The sequence below is a fragment of the Epinephelus lanceolatus genome, chromosome 4 (assembly GCF_041903045.1).
Source record: "Epinephelus lanceolatus isolate andai-2023 chromosome 4, ASM4190304v1, whole genome shotgun sequence".
NCBI classification, from domain to species: Eukaryota; Metazoa; Chordata; class Actinopteri; order Perciformes; family Serranidae; genus Epinephelus; species Epinephelus lanceolatus.
The window spans coordinates 24465369-24488265 of NC_135737.1; the positions used below are offsets into that span (position 1 = coordinate 24465369).

A 22897-nucleotide genomic window follows, 5' to 3' on the forward strand; every position below is an offset into this window, starting at 1 on the left:
TTTCCATATACAGGTATGACTGAAAACAATCACTGATGAAAAACTTGTGAACGAATGATATATTGACTATATGAGTAAACTCAAAAACAAAGCCCTGTAGCCCGCTGGCCCAAATTTTAGAGAATAAACAGACTTGCCATCAGTGCTGGTAAGGACAAAGATCTCAGTCTGGCTCTGTTTCTTGACACCAACAGTCTTGGGGAACCAGTGTAGGTCAATGGGGTAAATGTCCTCTGGCAATCTGACAACCAGACTGGTCTCACTGGTCAGCAGGTTCCACTTGAGGATGTGGTGGTCCTCACTGCAAGAGAACAGCTCATCTGCTGTGGTCCAGCCAACACAACTCACAAGTTCCTTATGTGATCTGCTATTAAGGAAAGTAATCAAGGTGAGTTATCATGGTATAAACTGATATGAAATGCGTTTGTAGCTTCTACAATAACTTGGGTCTTCTGAAAAATGACCGATACTTGATTTAAGTAGTAAGAAGTAAGCAATCACTACAAAAAAAGCTATAATACTACTTCTAGTGGTGTTAACAATAAATAAGTGCAACAATAGCAGAGTATGTGACATAATAACGTTATATATTTGAGCTATACACATGTATTGAGGAAAGATAGCTAACGACATCATTAGAAGGATATGTTTGGGTTCCTGTAGCAGCGATGTTTTCAGTCTCATGGTGGAGGTTTGCTCTATTGGTCCCTACACGAGTAAGACAATTAGATTAGTGACAGTAATTCTCATATTAAAGCTCCTTATGTCACATTAACGTCAAACCAACACGCAGACAAAAACAACAAAAAAGACCAAACCAGAACGATGAGCCGTACACTGTAAATTAGGTGGCTTAGCTGTTAGCATGCTCTGCTAGCAGTGATGGTGAAAGAAACAAGCGTCTGCAGTTGCTACGGTACCTGTCACCGTTGCTAACGTGAATCCCGTGGTGTCCTCGAGCCCTGCCTGCGACTTGTATGCTAACGTTAACTTGGTTTTCTGGTTAAAATATGCATCCTTCTGTCGTTACCGACATTATTATGGGACAACCAGCAGTATATGCGTCTCTTTAACTCCAGCAAGTGATGCATGAATAGTCAATACGGTACAGGGCGAGCCTATCCATCACTAAATAGCACTTTCTCGATAACGTTATCAAAGCTAACTACTGGTAGCCATGTAATCTGGGTCATAAGAAGCTCTAACTTGAAGCGTGAGTTATCGCGAGAGTTGCAAGTCTCACTTCCTTGAAAACGGATATTTTGAATTATTTACAAGTAAAAACGACATCTGTTGAATAAATGTATTAAGTAGGACTCATTAAAATCAAATAAAGTAACGTTAATCGTTTATCCATCGAACATTATTTCCTGAAATGTAAACTATTCTTCCGGGCGGGACTTCGTTCTACTGTCACCAGGCAACCGTTTGAACACGAAGAAACATAAGGCTTTCAATCTGACAATAATCTTTTATAATATATAACATTGTACTGAATAAGTAGCTTTACTTTCTGAGTTTCGTCTGATTATTTGTGCCATATTATTATTGTTTGTTTGGAGCGAGGCGGAGTTGGCTTCGTCCCCTTTTTTGAATTTCATGTTTTTTTTCCCTTGCCCTTTGACGTTCCATGGTGCCTTGCGTCAGTTTGTAACGAATTTGGTTCGACAGCACAGTTTAGGCGCCATTTACAAGTTAGAGTTTTCAAGCAGGAGAGCGACTTGGAATGACACGGGGCTAAATTTCTGGATTATATTCGCCAATTTTTGGATTAACGAACACTTTTTCGAAAACGTGAATTGGGTCAGCAAGGAGGACTCTTGACGGACCGTGTCTTTATTGCGGAAGGTACATTGAAACATTTTAGCTGAGAGTAAGTTAATGACTGGGTTCCGTCTATTTGCTGAAATGCATAACGTTAGTACCAAACCAGACCTGAAATTAACAACACGTCTACTCGAGTTTTAACATTAGTTACAGTGGGAAACGTGCTGACTTAAGTTATCAGTACTTTGGGATGTTATGAGAGTTTATCACTTTTTCCTTTGTGTTACTATTGACGCAAAAATCGCCGTTTCGTAGACGCACGCACACACCTACAGTATCATGCAACTTTTCCAATTGTCTAAGCCGATGTTAATGTCGCAGATGGTTGCTAAAGTTTGAGCTGCTATACTTCTGTCGGGTTAACGTCAACTTCTTTAGCTTTAGCCCATGTTAGTTGGGGCAAATGCTGTTAAGTGCCCCTTTCAATTCTGATAACGCTAACTTTGAGTACGGTTAACGGTACAGTGTGTTGCGTTAACGTTACAGATCCACAATGCAGATACGTTTGCTAGTGAAAGCTAACAATCGCGTTAGCTTTAGCTTTGCTCCGTTATTTCATATCAGATAGTTAGCAACAGCTGCTAACTCAACGTTAACATTAGCAAAGTGAAAATAGCGCACTAACGTGGCAAAGGTTACGTGTTTTTATCCGGTGGCCAAGCTAGTACTAAATTACATAGGTACTTATTTGGCAGACGTATGCGTAGTTATAATGTCACTATTTATCCAACGTTACCGGTTAAGTTACATTCGTTTTTTGAATGTGGTTTTCAATTAACTAACGAGTTAGGTTGCCCCGTCTACACATACGCCCCCAGCATTAAGTTGAAGGGATAACGTTGAAGTTGATATTTGTGTCGGTTTGATACCTCGACAGATTTAGGACGTTGTGTCTTTACCACCGACCAGAGAGAATATTTAGCTGCGTCAGTTCAGTAACAACCACAAGACAGAGCTAAGAGCTGTGGGGACATATTTTGCAATTTGCATATTAACTGAATGTGTTTCCCAGTTAGCTTTAACGTTATGTTAACCTTATTTTTCCTTTTTTTCCCAAACGTTGCAAGTGTCATTTACCGTTTAACATTGTGACACGCATATCAAATAGATGCAGAGGCATTGCATAGGTACTAAAACGTTTCTGTCACAGGAGGAGGCCATTCATTTTTACTGTTGTTTGGGTTTGGTGTTAGAATAGCATCTAATTTGCCACAGTCCTCATGCAGATTGGCAGCCCGATCGCTGCCATCTCGCTTTAAATAACTCACGTTGTTCAGATAACAAACTTAAACACTCTTATTCACGTTGTAACTTTGTCTATTGTTGTATCGTTAAAAAAACCTATGTTCCCATGTGAAAAATATATCGACTAACAGTTAGATGGGCGGCAGTGGGATCTGACTGTGGTAATGATTAAAGCCTGACAACGGTAGCTGCGTGTGACCGAGTAAAGTGGAGTTGAGAGATTGACAGGCACAAAAAACCCTCATGGATATTCCCTTTTCACCAATGACCCCTTCAGATTGCAAATCATGCCATCTAAGACGGCAAAGAGCTCAACTGCCTCCGCCAAACCTAAAGGGAAAGGGTCGCAGCCTCGGGATGACTCCGAAGACGAGTTGGATGTACCCCCTCAAGAAACCAAGTCCAATGGCCAAGAGGAGGCACCGCCGACGATTGGCAAGTAACAAAGGGTGTTTTGGTGTCTGTGAATCTAAATAAGTTGTGTTCTCTGAATGGCGTTCGGTGTATTGCCGTACTAGTAGTGGCCAATTGGCACAGCTGTGAAGCTTTTTGCCTTACTTTAATCTCAACACGTAGTTAGAATGGCTGATGTATTTTTTTCTAAAGTGTCAGTCACCAATAAATGTCTTATGATTTTTGAGATTATTTTGATATCGCCGAGTGCACTTCTTTCCCGGATCTTCTCAGCAAACGAGGTAATCTATTTCGGATAATGAATTGTTTTATGTAGTAGATCAAAGGGGTGTTTGGCGTTATTCTTATAACTTAATAATTTGTAATTTGTGTGATAAATTGTCTGCGAAGCTCAAGATGCACACTGGCATTAAGTGATGTTTGTTTTCGTTAGAATATGTTGAAATGCTTCACTGGGTGTCTGGCTGCAATTTACAAGCATCGACCCCTTAGCTTGTTTATGCTTATGTGAGCACAATAGATTTTGGACAGGTCGTTGTGGCTTGGTGTGATGCTAACATAATCGCTTTAACGTCATACATTATCATCAGAAAAACAGATTTTGGCTGTCTGCGTTTTGAGCACAGTTGAGCATGAGTGAAAATGTGACGCTGATTATCGAAATTAGCACTTCAGTTATTTATTAACGACGAAATGAATGTGGCGCATCTACTCTCACGTATCGACGCTTCTAGCGGAGAGCGTTTGTATAATAATATGGGTTTGTTCATAAGCGGCCATGGTCTCTTTCTCTTTTTGGGTTGGCTCTTGTGTTCAGAACAAAGAAAAATAACGCCTGTCAACTGTGAACTTTGTCGGGAGTCGTTGCTTGACTGCTGTTGTAAACTTGCAGCCTGTGTTTTGTTTGTTTGTGTTTTTTTTTTTTTTTTTTTTTTTTTTTTTGCTCCTCTTCCCCTCCCCCACACATCACTGTCTCCCCCCCCCCCCCCCCCCCCTTCCACCTGAAACGACTGGCACAGAGAAATAAAAAGTTGTACTTTTTTCTGTGCCACAGATCCGTCTCACGGGGAGGCTGCTGAGGCAGTTGATAATCGAAGTTTGGAGGAGATACTCGCTAGCATCCCCCCACCCCCGCCCCCAGCAATGACCAATGAACCGGGCGCTCCTCGCCTGATGATAACACATTTAGTTAATCGCAACTTTAAATCTTACGCAGGCGAGCAGATTCTGGGGCCTTTTCACAAGGTACGACCAAACATGGTTACAAATGTCAGCCCTGCTGTGGGAAATACTTTGTTAATGTGTTGTGTTAAGCTCACTGTTATACTATCATTTGTAGTCTTTCTCAACTTTATTTTGTTTGTCTTTAATTTCATATTATGCAACTGTACTTGTTGCCTTGTGTGGTGGTACATACAACGTATAAAAATATTACTGATGCCACATTATAACATTTATTGAGTAAAAAAAAAAGTGTGGAAAAAAGAAGTGACACTCCTTTGCTTTGATTTAGTGAGTGTATCGTGCAAGGGGTAGTGATCTAGTGATGTGCTGACATTTCCCATAAATTGTGACTTTCCTTTAAGTTTGTCTTTTCACTTTTTTCTGCTCCCCTCATTGCGCTGCAAATCTAAATATATTAAATTAAATCTTAACTACACCTACTTGGATTATATTCAGTATCACAGTCTTACTATGCTTAAATGTTAATGTATAGCTTCTAATGTTATGACATTTACAGTATTTGTTCGTGAATGCAGTATATTTTTATATAATTGATTTACTTTTTTTTTATCTTCTTTCTTACCTTTCTCTCAGCGCTTTTCGTGCATCATTGGTCCAAATGGGAGTGGAAAGTCCAATGTGATAGATTCAATGCTCTTTGTGTTTGGATACAGAGCTCAAAAGATCAGATCGAAAAAGCTCTCAGTGCTGATTCACAGCTCTGATAAACACAAGGATGTGCAAAGCTGTACTGTGGAGGTGCATTTTCAAAAGATTATTGATAAGGTATATATATATATCCATATCTCTGTCACACAGATGCACACTACACTCACTCTTGCCTCTCTAAATTAATCAGTACATAGTCTGAATCGAAAGAGATGATTAGAAATATTTTCTTGAGGGCAGATATTTCCTTGAATTTTAAATATATATTTTTTCCCTCAATGCCCATGAGGTGATATTGCCACACAATTATCACACTAGTGACTAAACACAGACTCAAATCAGTCATGAAAGTTACAACTAACACCCACACATGCCATAATGTGCCAGAATTGATTCCTCTGTTTTTAAATATTTTTTTAAATGTGCCAGCTAGTGACTGGGCTCTGCTTATTTGAATATACAGTGAAAAGTTAATAAAATGTATGTCTATATTAAAAGACAAATTTATTCGTTTGAATTAGGCCACAGATTTCTTTGAAAACTGACTCTAGATTAAAGAAATGCTGTTAAACATGTTTCTGTGTTTCATCTGCCACAGGGGGTGTAAGTTTTGCCTTGACTATTGCTAAATATTTCTAAGCCTTTCTTTTTTGGTCCATCAGTTCATAGTAAATTAAAAATCAAGTTGTAAAACTAATAACTTAATTCTGTGAACTCTTATCAGCTTTACAGTTTGCCATTTCTGAAATCTGAAAATATATTTTTAAAAGATGTGGTGTAGACAACTTATATTATTAGACATGTTTTTAAAATTAATACATTTTTAGGCAAATGACCTACCTTTTTGCAATGCACTTATGTTCTCCTCATTGTATATGACATGTTGTTTACATTTTTGTTAATGTAACATAATAGAATATATTCCAGTCTTATATGGTGTATTTACATGTAAGTTTAGCTGGCCTAGATCTGTTATGTGCTTTTTAAACAAACCTTTTTCTATATTGTTTTTAATGTGCAGTATTTTTTTCTTGATCACTCAGTGGATTCGTCTGCATTATGAGTATTATCATTTGATGTGTAGAGCTGTAAGAGTTTCTCCTGAGCTGTTCTGCACTAAGCTGCTGTGTCTCTGCCCCTCCCCCTCTGAGCCAGGAAGGAGATGACTACGATGTTATCCCCAACAGCAAGTTCTATGTCTCCAGGACTGCCAACAAAGACAATTCTTCAGCCTACCATATCAATGGCAAGAAAGCCACATTCAAAGAAGTGGGGGCTTTACTCCGAAGCCATGGTGTTGACCTAGACCACAACAGATTTCTGATCTTACAGGTAATTGTAATTTTTTTAATGTAATTTCCTCTTCCACTTCAAACTCAGATTTTTTTTATCCTTGCTGTAACCATCCCATTCTGTCAGAGATTTCCTGCTCTTCGTTCTCGGCCCATTTCCCTGTCCTCTTTGAGTCAAATGTTTCATAGCTACCTTAAAGCCATGCCTGTCTTAGAGAATAACCTGTTGCACTGGAACTGGAAAGGAGAGGATGTGCCCTCTGTCAGCCCTTAGACTGCTATAGCAGCGCATCATGGTTTGAAACAATGTGGAAAAGGTGCGAACCATTATTTGCTGCTTTAGAATTTTAAGGAAAAAATGCAGTTTTACCTTTACATGGACCTGGATGTGAGTTGTTGTAGTTGAACAACTAACTCAGATTTTGTAGTAGGGTAATCTTTTTTTTATGGGATTAACCCTCCAGTGGGGACAGGTTGGACCTCCCCTCCCCTCCCTTCCCCTTGTACCTGCCACGCTTTAGCAGCACGTAAATATTGGCGTGTGAGAATAGACCCCAACCCCAATATTAGCAGTGCTGCTTCAGTGTGGCTGGATCAGACACCCTCCATTACCATGGCTTTAATATTGGTTAAGTTTTTTTTTGTTTTACCTCCACTGAATGAAATGCATTCTTGTGTATTTTTTAATAGTTTTTCTCATTAGAATTTTTTACTCATTTTGTTTTAATTTAGCACTGTGCTGCACTGAGTTTGAGCCAGCTCACTAGTTACACTCCTACTCCTTCTGATTGTATTACTTGTGTAACCCTACCCATTATTACTGATTAACCCAAGCTCTATGGGGTGATGATGACACAAGTCAGGGCAAAACAAAATGGCTGATTTAATCTTTGTTGTCCCATTTTTTTCTATTTTATTTAATTATGTTTATAGTGTGTGGTTGTTTCAGGTGAACACTTAGTTTCTACCCTTCACTGTGGTTTTATGGTTAGTTGGTTGATTACATCTGTCCTGCTTGACTTTTTTTCTGTGTGTGTGCATGTCTATTCTTACTCTACTTGGATGTTAGATTTTCAGCTCTCTGTCTATGACATGGTCGCATGAGTATGGGAAGAGGCTTTAGTCTTTTCTTCAAGGTCACTTTTCCAGGCCTCTGGCTAAGGGGAAGCTGTCTATTTTGTGCACTGGTCAGAGCAGAGGATGACATGGGATCTCCCCTACCTCTACTGGCTTCTCTTTTCTGTCATACATAAAAGTAATATGTGAGCCGCCTTTCTCTCCCCTACATATAAATAAAACATAATTTAAGACATAGTTTCTTTATATCTGGATTTTGTTTGTATTTAACATAAAATCTATGTAGGAATATTGTCAGTCTAAGCCAGCCTACCTCAATAAATAAATAAATAAAAATGAACACTTTTCAGATTTTAAAAATTTCACTTGAAGGTTGTCCTGAACTCATGGTCATGTAGTATGCATGTACAATATTTGGAAATTCAACCAAGGTGTAGCTACAAGAAGTCAAAATTTGCATGCTATCAAAAGCATTTGTTTTTAAAACACTTTAAATTCGGCAATGCTAATTTTTACACAAGTGGTGTAGTGGGCAGTGATTGCTGGAGGGGTGGGGTGCTGAGGTGATAATGTGTTGTTACAACATTATTATTTTCAAGTTTTCTGAATCATGTTTAACATGTCTATGATCACACTATATACTCATTCATCAGATTAATTTGTGTGTGTTTTTTGAGGAAAGAGTATTTGTTTAAATTTTAAGATTGTGTTGAGTTTTTGTTTAGAATTGTTTTAAGAGTTTGTTTAGCTCCGGTGTGGTGGTTATGAGCTTAGGAAAAGTTATTGTGCTCTTAAAGGCAACCTCTATAAATTATTTTTTGTACACTGTACATGACTGTATGTGTCTGCCAAGTTGTGTGTGTAGCAGAGCAGCATTATTGCAAACTGAGAGTTATGAATTCAGTTGACTATATATCTTAATGGTGGGTGTTTTGGATGTATTTTATTTCATTTATTTAATTATAGTGGTGTTCCTTAGGAGTGTTTATTTCTGTGTTTTCAGTCAATGATTGCATGCATGTCTTTGTCCATGTGTTGTTGTGGACTGTACCCAGGGCGAGGTGGAGCAGATTGCCATGATGAAGCCGAAAGGTCAGACAGAGCATGACGAGGGCATGCTGGAGTACATGGAGGACATTATCGGCTCCTGCCGCCTTAAGGAGCCCATCCTAACCCTGGCCCGCCGCATTGAGCTACTCAATGAGCAGAGGGGAGAGAAGGTGACATAATTTCATACACTATCTGCTCACACACACACTCATAAGCAAACCAACTTTCCTTCCTGTGTCCTGACTTCATCTGTTGTGCACTTCTACAGTAGAGGTTAGAGATTCAAGGGGCATTCTTTTGTGTTTGAATGTGTTAAGAAGCTTTTGATTCACATATTTGAGATGAAAATAATACATTTTTATAGTGTAACTGAAGTATGTAAGCTAAGTTGGTACGTGGCTGGGCCAGCTGCTCCAGACATGATTCATGGTCTTTCATTTTTTTTAAAAAACAAAACAAAACAAAAACAACTTTTTGCACATATATTTACATCGGAAGATCATGCTGCCTTATATGTTGATAGTTATCATTTATTTAGTTTTTTATTTATTCATTTTATTGTACTATGTAAATAACACAACACTGGAGTGATTATAAACAAATGGATGCTAATGTAGCTATTAAAATATTTACATGGCATCAGAATGTAAAAACAATACAGATATATATTTTTGAACATGTTACAAAAGCATATGTTATGTCTAGAAATTTTATTTAAGTTATGTCACCTGATATTAAGTACTGCAATATGCTCACTGTCCTAGCTGAACCGTGTAAAGCTTGTGGAAAAGGAGAAGAATGCTTTGGAGGGAGAAAAGAACAAAGCTGTGGAGTTCCTCACCCTGGAGAATGACATCTTCAAACACAAGAGTCAGCTCTGCCAATATTATGTGTGAGTGCACCAGCACCATCTCTCTGTTCAGTACATGACACATTAAACTGTAATATCATCTCATTACATTTCATCGTAGACCCAACAGTAGCATCGAAAAGAGAAGAAAAAAAATCCATTGAATGATTGCCAATTTTATAATCTATTTTTAAACCTTACATGGTCAACGTGACCCTTCTCTGGGGTCAGATCCCGTTTTCTTTGTTTTATGTGTAAACTATTAAGTTTTACCTCTCACTGTTGTTTTTTTCCCCTCATATCTCTTTGCCATTAGTCATGATCTGCAGAAGCGTGTGGTGGATAAAGAGCAAGAGAAACAGAAGATCAAGGAGGACACCAAAGAACTCACCGAGAAAAATGCAAAGATATCGCAGGAGATGGAGAAAATGAACCAAGAGCTCAAAAATGTGGAGAAGTAAGGCTTTGTTTTTCCCTCCTTCCTCTTCCTTCCCTCTACTACCTTGTGCTTATAAGATTATTACCTCTTCTATTGATTTTAATACATTTATGGTTGTTAGTGCCTCTGCTGCTCTGAACATTTTTGTTTAGTGGCAAAATGTCAGTTCAGGTTTAGAAAAGTATAGAAGTAACTGTAGTGTGTTATGTGTATGTGTCATGTGGAAAAATGAAAAAGAAAAGCGTTGCTCCATTGCAAAATATAAAACAACCAACAATAAAAAAAAAAACAGGTATAAACTTGATGATAGATTTCAAAATTTATTTGGCTTTGATGACCATAGACTATTTTTTAAAAACTGACAAAACTAGCTGAGCTTTACTATTAAGAGTGTATTGTGTTGTATTATAGAAATTGAGCCTGTTATTATTTATTATGTATAAAATCTTTTGCATATTTTTCATATTCTTGTAGTTTACCTTATATTTCAGTCGATTTTTTTTCCATGATTGACTTGAGTGTACTCAGTGAAATGCTGTTCCTCCAACAGGAAGCAAAATAAGCTCAACAAGTACATTGAGACCCAGAAGGAGAAGTTCACCCAGCTGGACCTGCAGGACGTTGAAGTGCGTGAGAAGATTAAACACTGCAAGAGCAAGAACAAGAAACTGCAGAAGCAGCTGGAAAAGGACACAGAAAAGGTGTGTTGCGCTATTACACACGGTCCAATTGCTTAATTCAACTTTGTATCACTGTTTGCATCTCTGTAGCTGTTGTGATTATCCCACTCAGACAGTATCACAGTGGGCATTCTCACAATGTTCAGAGGCACAGAGTCACATAATCTGTCAGGAGAGCATAATTGCAGCAATTTTCCATAATTTACAATATATAAAGTCAAGGCAAGCTAGCACCAGTGGTATGACACTCCAGTGTTACTCTGTTTATTTTGTCCCGTGGCCAAGAAAGAAACATGGGCACTAAAAATACAATTTCCGTTGCTTATAGAAAAAAATAAAAAATAAAAAAAACACACAGGCTGTTTTGAGGCCTAGAAAGAAAGACATTTGTTAAGACTTTACAGAAACTAAAATGAACTGCAGAACTCAACAACAATTTTAACTTCTAATATGTGTAATTATAATCAGATTTACTAGAATCACTTGTAGGTTGAGAAGTTTTTTTGTTTTGTTTTTTAACCCCCAAATCATCCATCATGTCACAGGGTCATGTTTTACAGTTGCAAACATAACACTGTGCCGTATTTTATTTTAGTTTTTTAACTATGATTCATTTTATGTTATCTACCTTTGAATTTCAGTATGTGAATAGCTCTCTGCCATAATATACATGGAATCTACAGTGAGAAACTACCTAGAGATAATTGATTTTGAAATGTTTGTGGGTGTTTTAATGTAGAAATTAATCATTCTGTAAGTTTCAAAGATAGTATAAATTTGTGTGAAAATTTTGCAGGTAGTGTAACATTTAAAACAAAGGTCTGGCTGCTGTAAGGGTTACAGTGTCCAGAGAAGTACAACTGACATCATTCTGCATGATCGTTACAGCCACACAAAGCAACACTAAGTCCAGTAAAATTGGCTTTTGTACCCAAAAAACGTGAATATTCCTGCTGACAGATATTGGTCGTGGACATGATGCCATATTTGAAAAAAAAAAATGCTGTAACTGTTGCAAAAGTGTGTACAGGCCTTGCTTTAATTTTTCATTTATTCTCCTAGGACAAATAGGAAACCTGATATTTTTTCTAAATTAATTTACATTATCCATATAAAAACAAAACCTGTGTAAAATAGTTAATCAAATTTCATGTCAGAAAGGGCTATTTGCCCTAAACTAGCCACTAGGGGGCTGTGAAGTAACACACAAGTTGATTGTTAGTGTTTGCTCTGTGATAACTCCTCTCATGCTCTGTTTCACTATTAAGGATGTTCTGTTTCTGAGCTAATGTTTCTCTATCTTGCACACTTCTGAAAAAGTTTTTCACACAAATGAGAGTTTAGAGTGCCCTCGTAGCTGTAGGTATATCTCCTCATCTCCCTCTCTGCGCTAAAACTATCTGCTCCACCTACAATGGCTGTGCTCTGGAAATGTCTTGGTCAGAGGGGGAGCTGGGCAGAGGCAGGCAGACCTCTGGGGAGCTGTGTTCTGCTGTGTGGTAGTCAACTATGGCCTGGCTTGTGTAACACTCCCAGCAGCCACATTCACATTTCACCCGCAGTTAACCCTACAAAACATAGACTATATACACACACCACTCCTTGCCTTGTTTCAGCCCTGCCAAGCAGCAGACTGTTGTGCCAGTCTTAACCAGGGCTTGCTCAGTCCTGAATGTGTGTTTATAGTTGATTACAGTTGTGTGTTTTGGCCTGCTTCTGAATGTGTAGCACAGTTGCTCGTAACTGGCACTGGTAAAAACCGTCTTCAATCCATTTACTTTATACCTCTTGTCTCCTTAAGTCCTCCCTGAACCCTTAATCTCATCATCTAATTTAAGAGGCGATGGGCTGTTACTCTGTGCTTGGTTAAAGTGTGCATTGATGAATTATGTTCTCAAGTTGAACCGAGACAGGTGTAGCCACTGTTGCTCAGAATCTAGAGTCGGACACATCTCATCTGTTTTTGTATGTTCTCCTGTCTGGCTCATCTTTCAGCTGGAGGAAGTTCGCGGTGTACCAGCCAACAGCGAAAAGGCCATCTCTGAGGCAACAGCTCGCAAGGAAGAGCTGGAGAAGCAGAAGGTGAAAGAAGAGAAAAAACTCGAGGAGGTGATGGAGAGTCTGAAGGAAGAGACCAGCGGCTTGCAACAGGACAAAGAGGTGTGTGTATAAATCTCGGTGTGAGTTTGTTACATGCTTTGTTTAACTTTAAATAGTAAACTTTCTGCATTCATCTCTTTGTCTTGTCTTGTATATCTTTGTCATCTCTTGTTTTGTATTCCCCAGACCAAAGAGAAAGAGCTGATGGAGCTCAGTAAGGCTGTAAATGAGACTCGCTCTCGTATGGACCTGGCTCAGTCAGAGCTTGACATCTACCTTAGCCGCCACAACACAGCTCTGACACAGCTCAACACGGCCAAGCAGACACTTCAGACAACATCTGACACGCTGAGTGAGCGCCGTGCTGCCATCAAAGACCTGGAAGTCAAAATACCCCAGAAAGAACAGGAGCTCAAGAAGGTAAAACCAACATTGTTGCTTCAATGTCTCTTTGTTCAGGCAATATTTACATGTGACGTTTTACATCTGTCTAATTTAAGTAACTTGTGATGGGACCAGTAGTACACATCAAACTGTGCTCATTACATCTCACTACATTTGATGACTATTTCTGCCCACTGCCTAATGGAAAGCAACATTTGTGTGAGCTTCTCGTTGAAATGCTTCTCTCCTACTCTGCAGGACGAGGAAGCACTCGAGCAGCTGATAAAGATGGATAATGAGACGAGAGAAGTGGTGAGGGAAATGAGGCAGAAGGTGGATGAAGCCAAGAGCTCTCTGTCCTCCAACCGCAGTCGAGGAAGAGTCCTGGATGCTCTTATGCAGCAGAAGAAGAGTGGCAGAATCCCTGGCATCTTTGGAAGACTGGTAAAAAGCTTTGAAACATATTAATATACAGTATTACAAAGTGACAATTTAATCTATGGTCATTTTGTTGAGGTGTGCACAACAACTTGAGTCTCATCATTGCTACATTAACATCAACCCTTCCTTGATAAATTTATTTATTTGACTTTTAAGCATTCAGTGTCTGGAATGAAGAGCAGAAGTCTATAGTAGCTGTATTACAATTTCTTATTGTGCTTGTAGGGAGACCTCGGAGCCATAGATGAGAAGTATGATGTGGCCATTTCCTCTAGCTGTGGCGCTCTGGACAACATCGTGGTGGATACCATTGACACAGCTCAGAAATGTGTCATGTTCCTTAAAGAGCAGAACATCGGATTCGCCACCTTCATCGGCCTTGACAAGGTAAAGATCATTACGCTTTGGGACTCTCAATCAAGAGAGTGTAAACAGATGATTTTGTGTCTTTAAGGACAGATTGGTTGAAATGTTATATATACTACACTCCAGTAATTACTGAAGTAGCCGGTCAAGACTGTAGTTCAGTTCAGTGTCTTTGATCATGTACAGAAATTATAGCAGCTTCTAACTGGGATTTCTAACAACATGCATTTACTTTACTTAAAAACTATGCTAAGCTATTCATTTTTCCTCTGAGAAAACAAATATTCTCCTTTTTCTTGCACCACCTTATCATTCTTCCTCACTTCCCTTGCTCAGATGAAGGTATGGGAGAAGAATATGACTCCCATTCGCACTCCAGAGGACAGCCCTCGTCTCTTCGACATGGTGCGTGTGAAAGATGAGAGTGTGCGACCAGCTTTCTACTTTGCCCTAAGGGACACCCTGGTGGCCCAGGACATGGAGCAGGCCACACGGATGGCCTTCCAGAAAGACAAGCGCTGGAGAGTGGTCACCCTGAAGGGACAGATCATCGAGATGGCTGGTGGGTGACCCGCTTTTTCTGCCATGACTTAACCTGGCTGATCTTTTTTTTCTCTAGGTTGCATACTGATGGCTCTCCATTAAGATAATGCATACATGCATTCTGTTTTCATAAGTCTGATTTTTTTTTTTTTTTTTTTTTTTTTTAAATCTTCCTGTGGTCTGGTGTTTGCTTCACAGGAACCATGACTGGAGGAGGAAGAGTATTGAAGGGCCGAATGGGTTCATCTATTGGCACGGAGGTCTCCCAGAATGAGGTGAGTGTTTTATCAGGTATCTTACAGTAGAAATGAGCTCCTATTTGGTGCTACTTTTATCTCAGATTTTCGAGATAGAAAAAATGTTTTGCATTTGACTCAAAATAAAGCAACATTTTTGGATATAATTTTTTAGTTTATAACTTGTTACTGATTTTGTCCAAAGTGATTGCTGCATTTATACAACAGTGCCTCCTTTGTAGAAATGACCAAATGTCACATCGATGCAGCTAGACCATTAGAACAGATTGTGCTCGTATTTAATAGGACTTCCTAAAAAAAAAAACAGGCATACTGTCTAAGCACGACAGGATGCAATACAAGAACTCAAAAAGCAGAATAAATTTAATTTTAGTTCATGTTAATTAACGTTCACTTTTTACTTGTGTAGAACTAGCTCTAAATACAAGTGTCTATTCAGTTGATTGTATGGTTCATACTCAGTCTTTTGAATGTGCAGAGACAAACAATAAGACATCATCATTAAGTTCTCAGTATCACAGAACTGTCATGCTATTGCTTGTCACTCTCAGAGACCTTATACTCCAACTGGGTGAAGCAAGCCTCATAAATAACTCCTAATTCCTGCTATATTATAATAGTATTAAAGATTTACCGTGAGCACATTTCCCAGAAGTAATTCTGAGATACCGGATGAAAATGGACCCTGCTCTGAGATAATCATCACAACAGGCCATTAGTGTATGAGATGTGATGATATTCATGTGTTTTCTGCAGCTTGACCAAATGGAGAGCAAGCTGAATGAGAAAGTGTCAAAGCTGCAGGGCTGCCAAGAGAAAAGGCTGCAGCTAGAGGAGAACATTCAGCGCCTGCAGCCACAGCTCAGAGATATGAAGAACACCCTGGAAAAATACGCCAACAGCATGACCGTACGACAAATACACATCTTCCTATTCATTCGCTGTGTTTCTGTCTCACTCATTTGGCTGTGTTGTGATCTAAAGAATAACCTCTTACTGTGCATAGCCGATCATAAAACATTAACTGAAAAACCCTTTCACTCTTAGCAGACCTGCGTAACTTGAATATTTTCCTTCTTTCCTTACTTTAGAGTTTAGCTGATCAGGAGACTCACTTGAAACTTCAGATCAAGGAACTTGAGGCCAACGTGCTGGCTGCTGCCCCAGACAAGGCCAAACAGAAACAGATGGAGAAGAGCCTGGATGCCTTCAAGAAAGGTACGATCCTCCCGTACACTGTTAAGAGAAATAGTGTTAATTGTTAAATATAAGTAATTTAGTTTGTTTGATCTCATGTTAGACGGAGTTGGAATTTATAGAAAAAAATAATACACTCAATATAATCAGATGTTGTCAAAATGTCCAACATGAATATTTCTTATTCCTGTCTCCATGTTCTGTCCTCCTCTCTTGCTCTCTCAGACTTTGATGCAGCGTCCAGTAAAGCTGGGAAGGTGGAAAATGAGGTGAAAAGACTCCACAACCTCATTGTCGACATCAATAGCCACAAGCTAAAGGCTCAGCAGGACAAGCTTGACAAGGTCAACAAGGAGCTAGACGACTGCTCATCCATCATAACCAAGGCCCAAGTGGCCATAAAGACAGCTGACCGGTGAGGAAATAATACATGTTAGGATCTGTAATTACATGCGCTGCTCACACACTCATACTCTGTTTAAAGTCAGATGAATCAGCTACTCTATTGTCTGTTCTGTTGTTTGGTAAAGTGTTTGATTTACAGAGGCTGTAAATAAGTAATTCTGTTGTTATGTTGAGTGCTGAAAGTTCCCAACATTTGTGTCAGGTCTGTGCATCAGATACACTTACAGGATCACTAAACTGCTCTCTCCTTCCTATGGTTTTCGTTGCTTCCCTTTAAGTTAATCAATGTTGCGGCTATAGCAACCAAAATGGGCATCTAGTCATCAGCATCTGTAGCTGGAACATTAAGATTGATAGTGTGGGCAGGACGGTCTGGCAGTCTGACGTAGCAAGACGACACTGGTGGCTGCATGTGACGTGGTTTGTGTGGCTTGATACACTCCTGCCAATGAGAACACATTGGAGTTTTATACACTGAAATACACGAGGCAGCCTGTGTGAAAGTTCTTCCTTGATGTTAAATACAGCTTTGATATATGTAAACTGTGAGAAGGGGGAAATGGCTGTAGATGTTTCTTTTTGCACAAACATTGCAGTTTTGCAAGCATGCATGAAAGACAAAAAGCCATGAGTTCAACATACATGACCCAAGATGAACCCTGATTACAGATTTCATGTCTGAAAATAGCTTTAATCTTTGAGGAGCTGTTGTAGTTTCAGTGAAAGAAAATATCTATGATGGTGTGGTGCACATCTTTGTTAGCATGTGTCATCACACCAGTGCTGTCGTTCATCCGTATTTCTATTTATGTTGTATGATTTCACAGGCATGCCATATTAGTTTGATTGAGGGTCTGGGTGCAGCAGTGCAGGGATTCCTCTTCACCCTGTATAGCCAGTAGTATTAATGAGCCGCATCACATCACTGCTTCACCACTGTGTAGTTGTTTGAGAAGAGAAACAGAAAAGTAATCCACTAGAACACCTTGGATGTGCATTTAGCTGTACTGAAACATAGTGTGAGTGTCCGTAAAGGGTTTTGGTATTGATAGCAAATGTTTAGAAAAGAGTCTGCTTATAATTTATTCATCTAAGAGGGTGTCTACACAGAAAGCATTATAGCTGTTTGTTCAGTTAGCAATCTCACATTTGTCTGACTGAATGAGTACTCCTCTGTTTTAATTAATTTAGCTGTCTACACAGGCCATGTAACACCTCCCCTTTGGTTGCAGTTATACCAGTGCTGCCCAAAGAGATGGCCTGCTGGCCCGTTATAAGGTTTGATTTGGCCAGCCAGATGTTTATAGCCAAAAAAAATTAACTTTATTATTTTTTTAAAAATGCTCTTCAAATATGTAGGATCCCTAATTATTGATAATTATTTTTCATAATCTGAGCACAGCAGGCGGAATGACAATTTGTGCATGAAGTCACTTTTGTTCAAGAGAGGTGAGATAAAAATGGGGAGGCAGAGACACTGGCACACGATCAAAAGGCATTTTCAGTTCAGGGAAATGGGTTCCTACCATTTTGCATCTTTATAATAAAATATGTGTCTCATTTAGCCCCTTGGCCTAACATTAAGTTTCTGTTTTGGCCCTCCAAGGGAAAAATGCTTGCGCACCCTTAATTTATGCAACATATTTTTACACTTAAAGTCGATTTTCTGCGCATAACTACTGCGATTGTGTGTTGGCCTTTGAGTGCTGCCAAAACACAGGTGACCCACACTCAAGACTGTGCCTAAAGACACCCTGTGTAGACACAGATGGAGTCCTGCAGCTGCTCTGCTAACATGCTGCTCCATTTTGCCTTCTGTGTAGACACATTGTTAGTGGTGATAAACATCAGATCCTGGTGTTAGATGTTGAAACACTGTCACTGAGCTGAGATCCTTGTAACTATAAAGCTCTTCAGCAGACTGTTCTGTAGTACTGACCCGGACATCATCAGTAGTACTTTTACTCACCACTATCACTCTGACAGACTAATATCTGTCTTATGTCCCATCTGTCTGCAGCAACCTGAAGAAATGTGAGGAGAGTGTGAGTCGTGTGCAGGGTGAGCAAGAGGAGAATGAGAAGTCAATGGGTGAGCTCACAGAACAACTGAAGAAACTGGAAGATGAGGCCGGGGAGGTCATGAAGGCCTGTCAGGAGGCTGAGGTTGGCACTCTTTTTTTTTTTTTTTTTTTTTTTAACAGAAATTTACAGAAAAATGCACTGACACTTAATACTGTATATCCAAAAGTAGCTGCAAGAGACGTTCTTCACAGCCGTTCATTGTAAGTGTTTCTGTTCCTCCAGGCCGCACTTCCTGAGGTGCAGGAGCAGTATCAGGGGGTGTTGAAGGAGATAAAGGTGCTGCAGCAGCAGGAGCACGCACTGCAGGAGGAGTCCCTCAGCGTCCGGCTGCGCATTGAACAGATTGAGACCACCATCACTGAGCACAACAACAAGATCAAGCACTGGCAGAAAGAGGTGAGTGAGGAGGGGTGTGTGTGTATGTGAATTAAAGCACAACTTGGGTTTCATTTTTTGTACCTGGCTGAAGGTTCTATTAATGATAACATAATCCTCACTAAAACAATAGTTCTGGGAGCTCAGTGATATATTGATGGCAGTTGGGATGAAAGACTTCTTAAGTACAGTTTTAGTTGCCAGAGGCTCAAATCTCAAACTGGTTGAAGAGAGGATGGGATCCATCTGCCAGGATACTCTCACTGATTATGTTAACGGGCACAAAATGTTCTAGTTTTTGCCCTTATTCCAAAATAAGAAGATATTCCTACTAAGCTGTTTACATGGCTAATGAAAACAAATATTCCACTAATATTTCCGTGTACATTGAGCCGTGCATACTCTGATAAATGTGCTGTAACGTGTTGTTTATTATGCCAAAATATGGAAAAGTGGAACGGCTGGAGCTGCTTGTGCCATTTTGCTTCCCTTCACTCTTTCATTCCTTCAACAACTCTCTCGAAAAGTTTAGAGTTGCGATATTTGCGCATATCTAAAAACCTGTTGATATCCAGGTCTTTCGTAATCTTTAAGTAGGTGTGTTTCTCTTTCCAGCCAGAAATGTGGGGTTTTCTTTTGGGCATAAATCTCACAAATTGCTTTGTGTACAACACATCCATGACAATGCACAGAGCTGACCGTAAACGGACAAGAGGATGTGTGTCACAACCTGCGGTAAAAACCCCAACTGAGACGCATATTTCAAATGCACCGTATTCATGTCCAAAGAAAGCTCCCTAGGCCCAGAATAACACCAACATATCCTGTGTCTTAATCGGAAAGTGCTTCATTTAAAAAAATAAATAAATAAAGAAATAAAAAAAAAAGCTGTTTACATGACCAGTAGCAAATTCAGAATATTGTCATATTTGGAACAATAAAGAAATATTAGTTGCATGCTCTTGAGTGCAGGCAGGTGCTACAAAGTCCCTCTGGCGTCTAAAACTGTAATAAAGAAGGGTTTCGTTATTCATTCATTACTGAAAATTGTTCCAATGGGATAAATAGTAATAAATGCTTCATAATAATTCACTTCTTAGTTTTGTCTAATCAGTCATTTCAGGGACTGTTTATTCTGGCACCGTTGTAATTGTTTACCTTGTACTAATTCTTGAATTAGCTGTTTATTGTTTTGTCTGTTTGATATTTGACTGTATTTGCTGTTTTACTCAGTTATCTGAGTCACTTTGCACCTTTAATATGAAATGTTCCCTTTAAAAAAAAAAAAAAAGTTTTTTAATGGTAACATGTTCAAGATTCAAGACATGTGCTTTTACCACCAGTCAGCAGAACCAAGCAGTGTTTCCTTCTTCCACTGTAACCTATTATGAGTTATATTTTTGACTGTTAATCTTGTTTGTGTTCTTCAGGCCTCCAAACTGTCCCTTCATACCATTGAGGGTCAGCCAGCAGAGGAACTTCCTGTACTAACTTCCGCTGAACTTGAAGAAATCTCCAACCCCAACGTCATTATCAACAAGATGATCACTTTAGAGACCAAGTGTGCTCAGATGAAGCCCAACCTTGGCGCCATCGCTGAGTACAAGAAGAAGGTATGCACAAATATAGACAGGTACCTTCTGTCTAACCTCAGCAGAGGTTCATGAATGTTGTCACTTTGAAACTTACAGTTGTCGTATTCAGTTTAATGCTCTTAACTCAGGAGACAGTACAAGTGAGGAGTGGTGTGAAAATAATTATGAAACCCTGTTTGGAATTTACCGAAAAGGAAACACAAGCTTAATATGTGTCATTATGTGTGTTCTCAGGAGGAGCTGTACCTGCAGCGCGTGGCTCAGCTGGACGAGATCACCACAGAGAGGGACCAGTTCAAACGTGGCTACGAGGACCTGCGCAGACAGCGCCTCAACGAGTTCATGACCGGATTCAACATGATCACTAACAAGCTGAAGGAAAACTACCAGATGCTCACACTGGGTGGCGATGCGGAGTTGGAGCTCGTGGACAGTTTAGACCCCTTCTCTGAGGGAATCATGTTCAGGTAAGAGAGGAGAAAAGTAAACCGCTAGAAAACCACACAGGCTGATTTCTGTTTACTACTTTTCTACACAGAACTCTGATATTCTGTTTCTCGTTCCCTCTAGTGTGCGTCCACCAAAGAAGAGCTGGAAGAAAATCTTTAACCTGTCAGGAGGAGAAAAGACCCTCAGCTCCTTGGCTCTGGTGTTCGCTTTGCACCACTACAAACCCACACCGCTCTACTTCATGGACGAGATAGATGCTGCCCTCGACTTCAAGAACGTCTCCATCGTGGCCTGTTACATTTATGTGAGTGTGGGGGCCTGTGTGTTAGGCAGTAAGACTAGCTGCACTCTGAAGGGTTGAAGCTATGAGTTCAGGATCTTTCTCTTTTTTAAGGTCAAAGTACAGTTTTAGTAGGAAGGTGGTGTAATGCGTAAGTCAGTGTGATACAGTGATGCAACAAGAACTAATTACAGTTTAGCCTATTAATTTCAGAACTGTTGTGCAAATCAGTGTTGTTGTGTAAGGCTGGATTAATGAGGGAGCTCGGACAAATAACCTGTTTTTGGGAGCTGAATCAAAACAAAGTACTTCGTCTTTAACTTCTTTAAAAATGTTAAATTCATTCTGAAGGCTACAATTTGACAGCAGCTCTTATATAGCATGTTACATAAGGTCTTGTCTGCGTGTATACAGATATTTTTCAAAACAGATATTTTCCCTGATTTTAATTTTATCCACACAACCTTCGTTACTAATGTCTCCAGACAGAGCGTGAAAATGATTCACTGGCGTTAGCTGTCTTCAGCAGTCTCCCCTAATCTCTCACAGGCAGTGAAGTGTACAGGCTAATGTTACCTTTTTCAAAACACCTACTGGAGATCCCATCACCTTTGATTCCCTTTTCATAAGAGGAAAGGGTCAGGGCTGATCTGAAACTGCCTTTCCAGTGGACTTCAAACCAATGGACGCTCAGGTGGAGCAAATAAAACAGTGGTGCAGCAATACTAAATTTAAGTAAAGTAGTCATTAAACCAAGCAGTGCCAACAAAACATAAAGAAACCGTTAAGTTAGCCTGCCATTGTTATTTCTGGTGCAGCTCATTACACAAAGCAACAAATTGAGATGACATCGTCTGCCAAACACTTTGCTTTACATGTCCACACAGATATTAATAACCAGAGTTTTGAAAAATGAGTACCTCAAAAGTTTTGGTGACCTAAAAAAAAATCTGACTGTAGAAGAGAGGCCAAAATGTGGATGGAAATAGTTCACTAAAATATCTGTATACATGTATACGGGGCCTAAAACTCAACTGAGACAAAAATCTCAATCTGTCCTCAGATCAGTACTTAATATCTCTTCCTTTCCTTATCTCTGTGCAGGAGCAAACAAAGAACGCTCAGTTCATCATCATCTCCCTGAGGAACAACATGTTTGAGATCGCCGACCGTCTCATCGGCATCTACAAAACCCACAACACCACCAAGAGTGTGGGAATCAACCCCAAGACCATCGTGTTTCGGGAGCAGGAAGCTGTAACTGCTTAAACCTCAATAATGTCTGCTGACATCAGAAGGCTCTCTTTGCTGTTTTACTTTTCTTATCACATGTAAATATGTTCTTTTTATTTTGTTCTCTCCAATGAAATGCTGCTACTCTTTAATACTATTTTAACTTTTTACAATCTTAATCAATAAATGTTTTCTGGCAAGATCGTTTCATTAATGCAGACACTCACATGTGCATAAACATAATCACAAACTGTAGATATTTGGGTCACTGTGTGCGCAGAGGATTTACTTAAATCTTTTGTGACATGGGAGGCTGTAGATTGCTAGCATTATATATGTGCTGGTGATGCTCTGCTGAGGTCATGTGATGGCTTGGACACCATATATGATATTTTACACTACAAAGACAACTGTAGCAAG

General features: G+C 39.5%; 2 protein-coding genes across 5 annotated transcripts in view; one reads left to right on the forward strand and one right to left on the reverse strand.

Annotated features, from left to right (window-relative positions):
* Window positions 1-1204, reverse strand: part of ift80 (intraflagellar transport 80 homolog (Chlamydomonas)) — a 40080-nt gene extending 38876 nt beyond the window's left edge. Inside the window, exons 1-3 of one of the 2 annotated variants that reach the window (XM_078167061.1) lie at window positions 921-1204; window positions 645-708; window positions 138-356 (exon numbers count right to left, since the gene is read on the reverse strand). In XM_078167061.1, the coding sequence (XP_078023187.1) occupies window positions 138-356; window positions 645-684 (259 nt within the window). In that variant the 5' untranslated portion in view covers window positions 685-708; window positions 921-1204. Of the gene's footprint in view, window positions 1-137; window positions 357-644; window positions 709-836 lie in introns of both variants that reach the window. The other variant, XM_078167062.1, reaches the window with a different exon arrangement.
* Window positions 1205-1671: 467 nt separating this feature from the next.
* smc4 (structural maintenance of chromosomes 4) lies at window positions 1672-22677 on the forward strand. 3 transcript variants are annotated; one of them, XM_033631597.2, is made up of 24 exons: window positions 1672-1873; window positions 3350-3507; window positions 4541-4731; window positions 5305-5496; window positions 6535-6711; window positions 8804-8968; window positions 9563-9690; window positions 9965-10105; window positions 10638-10788; window positions 12763-12927; window positions 13054-13287; window positions 13510-13695; window positions 13918-14079; window positions 14395-14620; window positions 14800-14876; window positions 15615-15767; window positions 15950-16076; window positions 16281-16470; window positions 18481-18625; window positions 18767-18940; window positions 20350-20532; window positions 20749-20981; window positions 21085-21268; window positions 22349-22677. In XM_033631597.2, the coding sequence occupies exons 2-24, from the start codon at window positions 3360-3362 to the stop codon at window positions 22511-22513; spliced, it is 3897 nt and encodes a 1298-aa protein (XP_033487488.2). In that variant the 5' UTR covers window positions 1672-1873; window positions 3350-3359; the 3' UTR covers window positions 22514-22677. The 3 variants fall into 3 exon arrangements, with proteins under 3 accessions (XP_033487488.2, XP_033487487.2, XP_033487489.2); XM_033631596.2 differs by having other exon boundaries at window positions 1672-1848; XM_033631598.2 differs by lacking the exons at window positions 1672-1873; window positions 3350-3507 and adding an exon at window positions 3585-3767.
* Window positions 22678-22897: the final 220 nt, after the last annotated feature.

Coding starts and splice junctions, on each gene's coding strand:
- smc4 (XM_033631597.2), top strand. CDS start 3,360: ATGCCATCTAAGACGGCAAAGAGCTCAACTGCCTCCGCCAAACCTAAA. Junction 8,969..9,562: donor ATGAGCAGAGGGGAGAGAAG/GTGACATAATTT, acceptor TCACTGTCCTAG/CTGAACCGTGTAAAGCTTGT. Junction 10,106..10,637: donor GAGCTCAAAAATGTGGAGAA/GTAAGGCTTTGT, acceptor TTCCTCCAACAG/GAAGCAAAATAAGCTCAACA.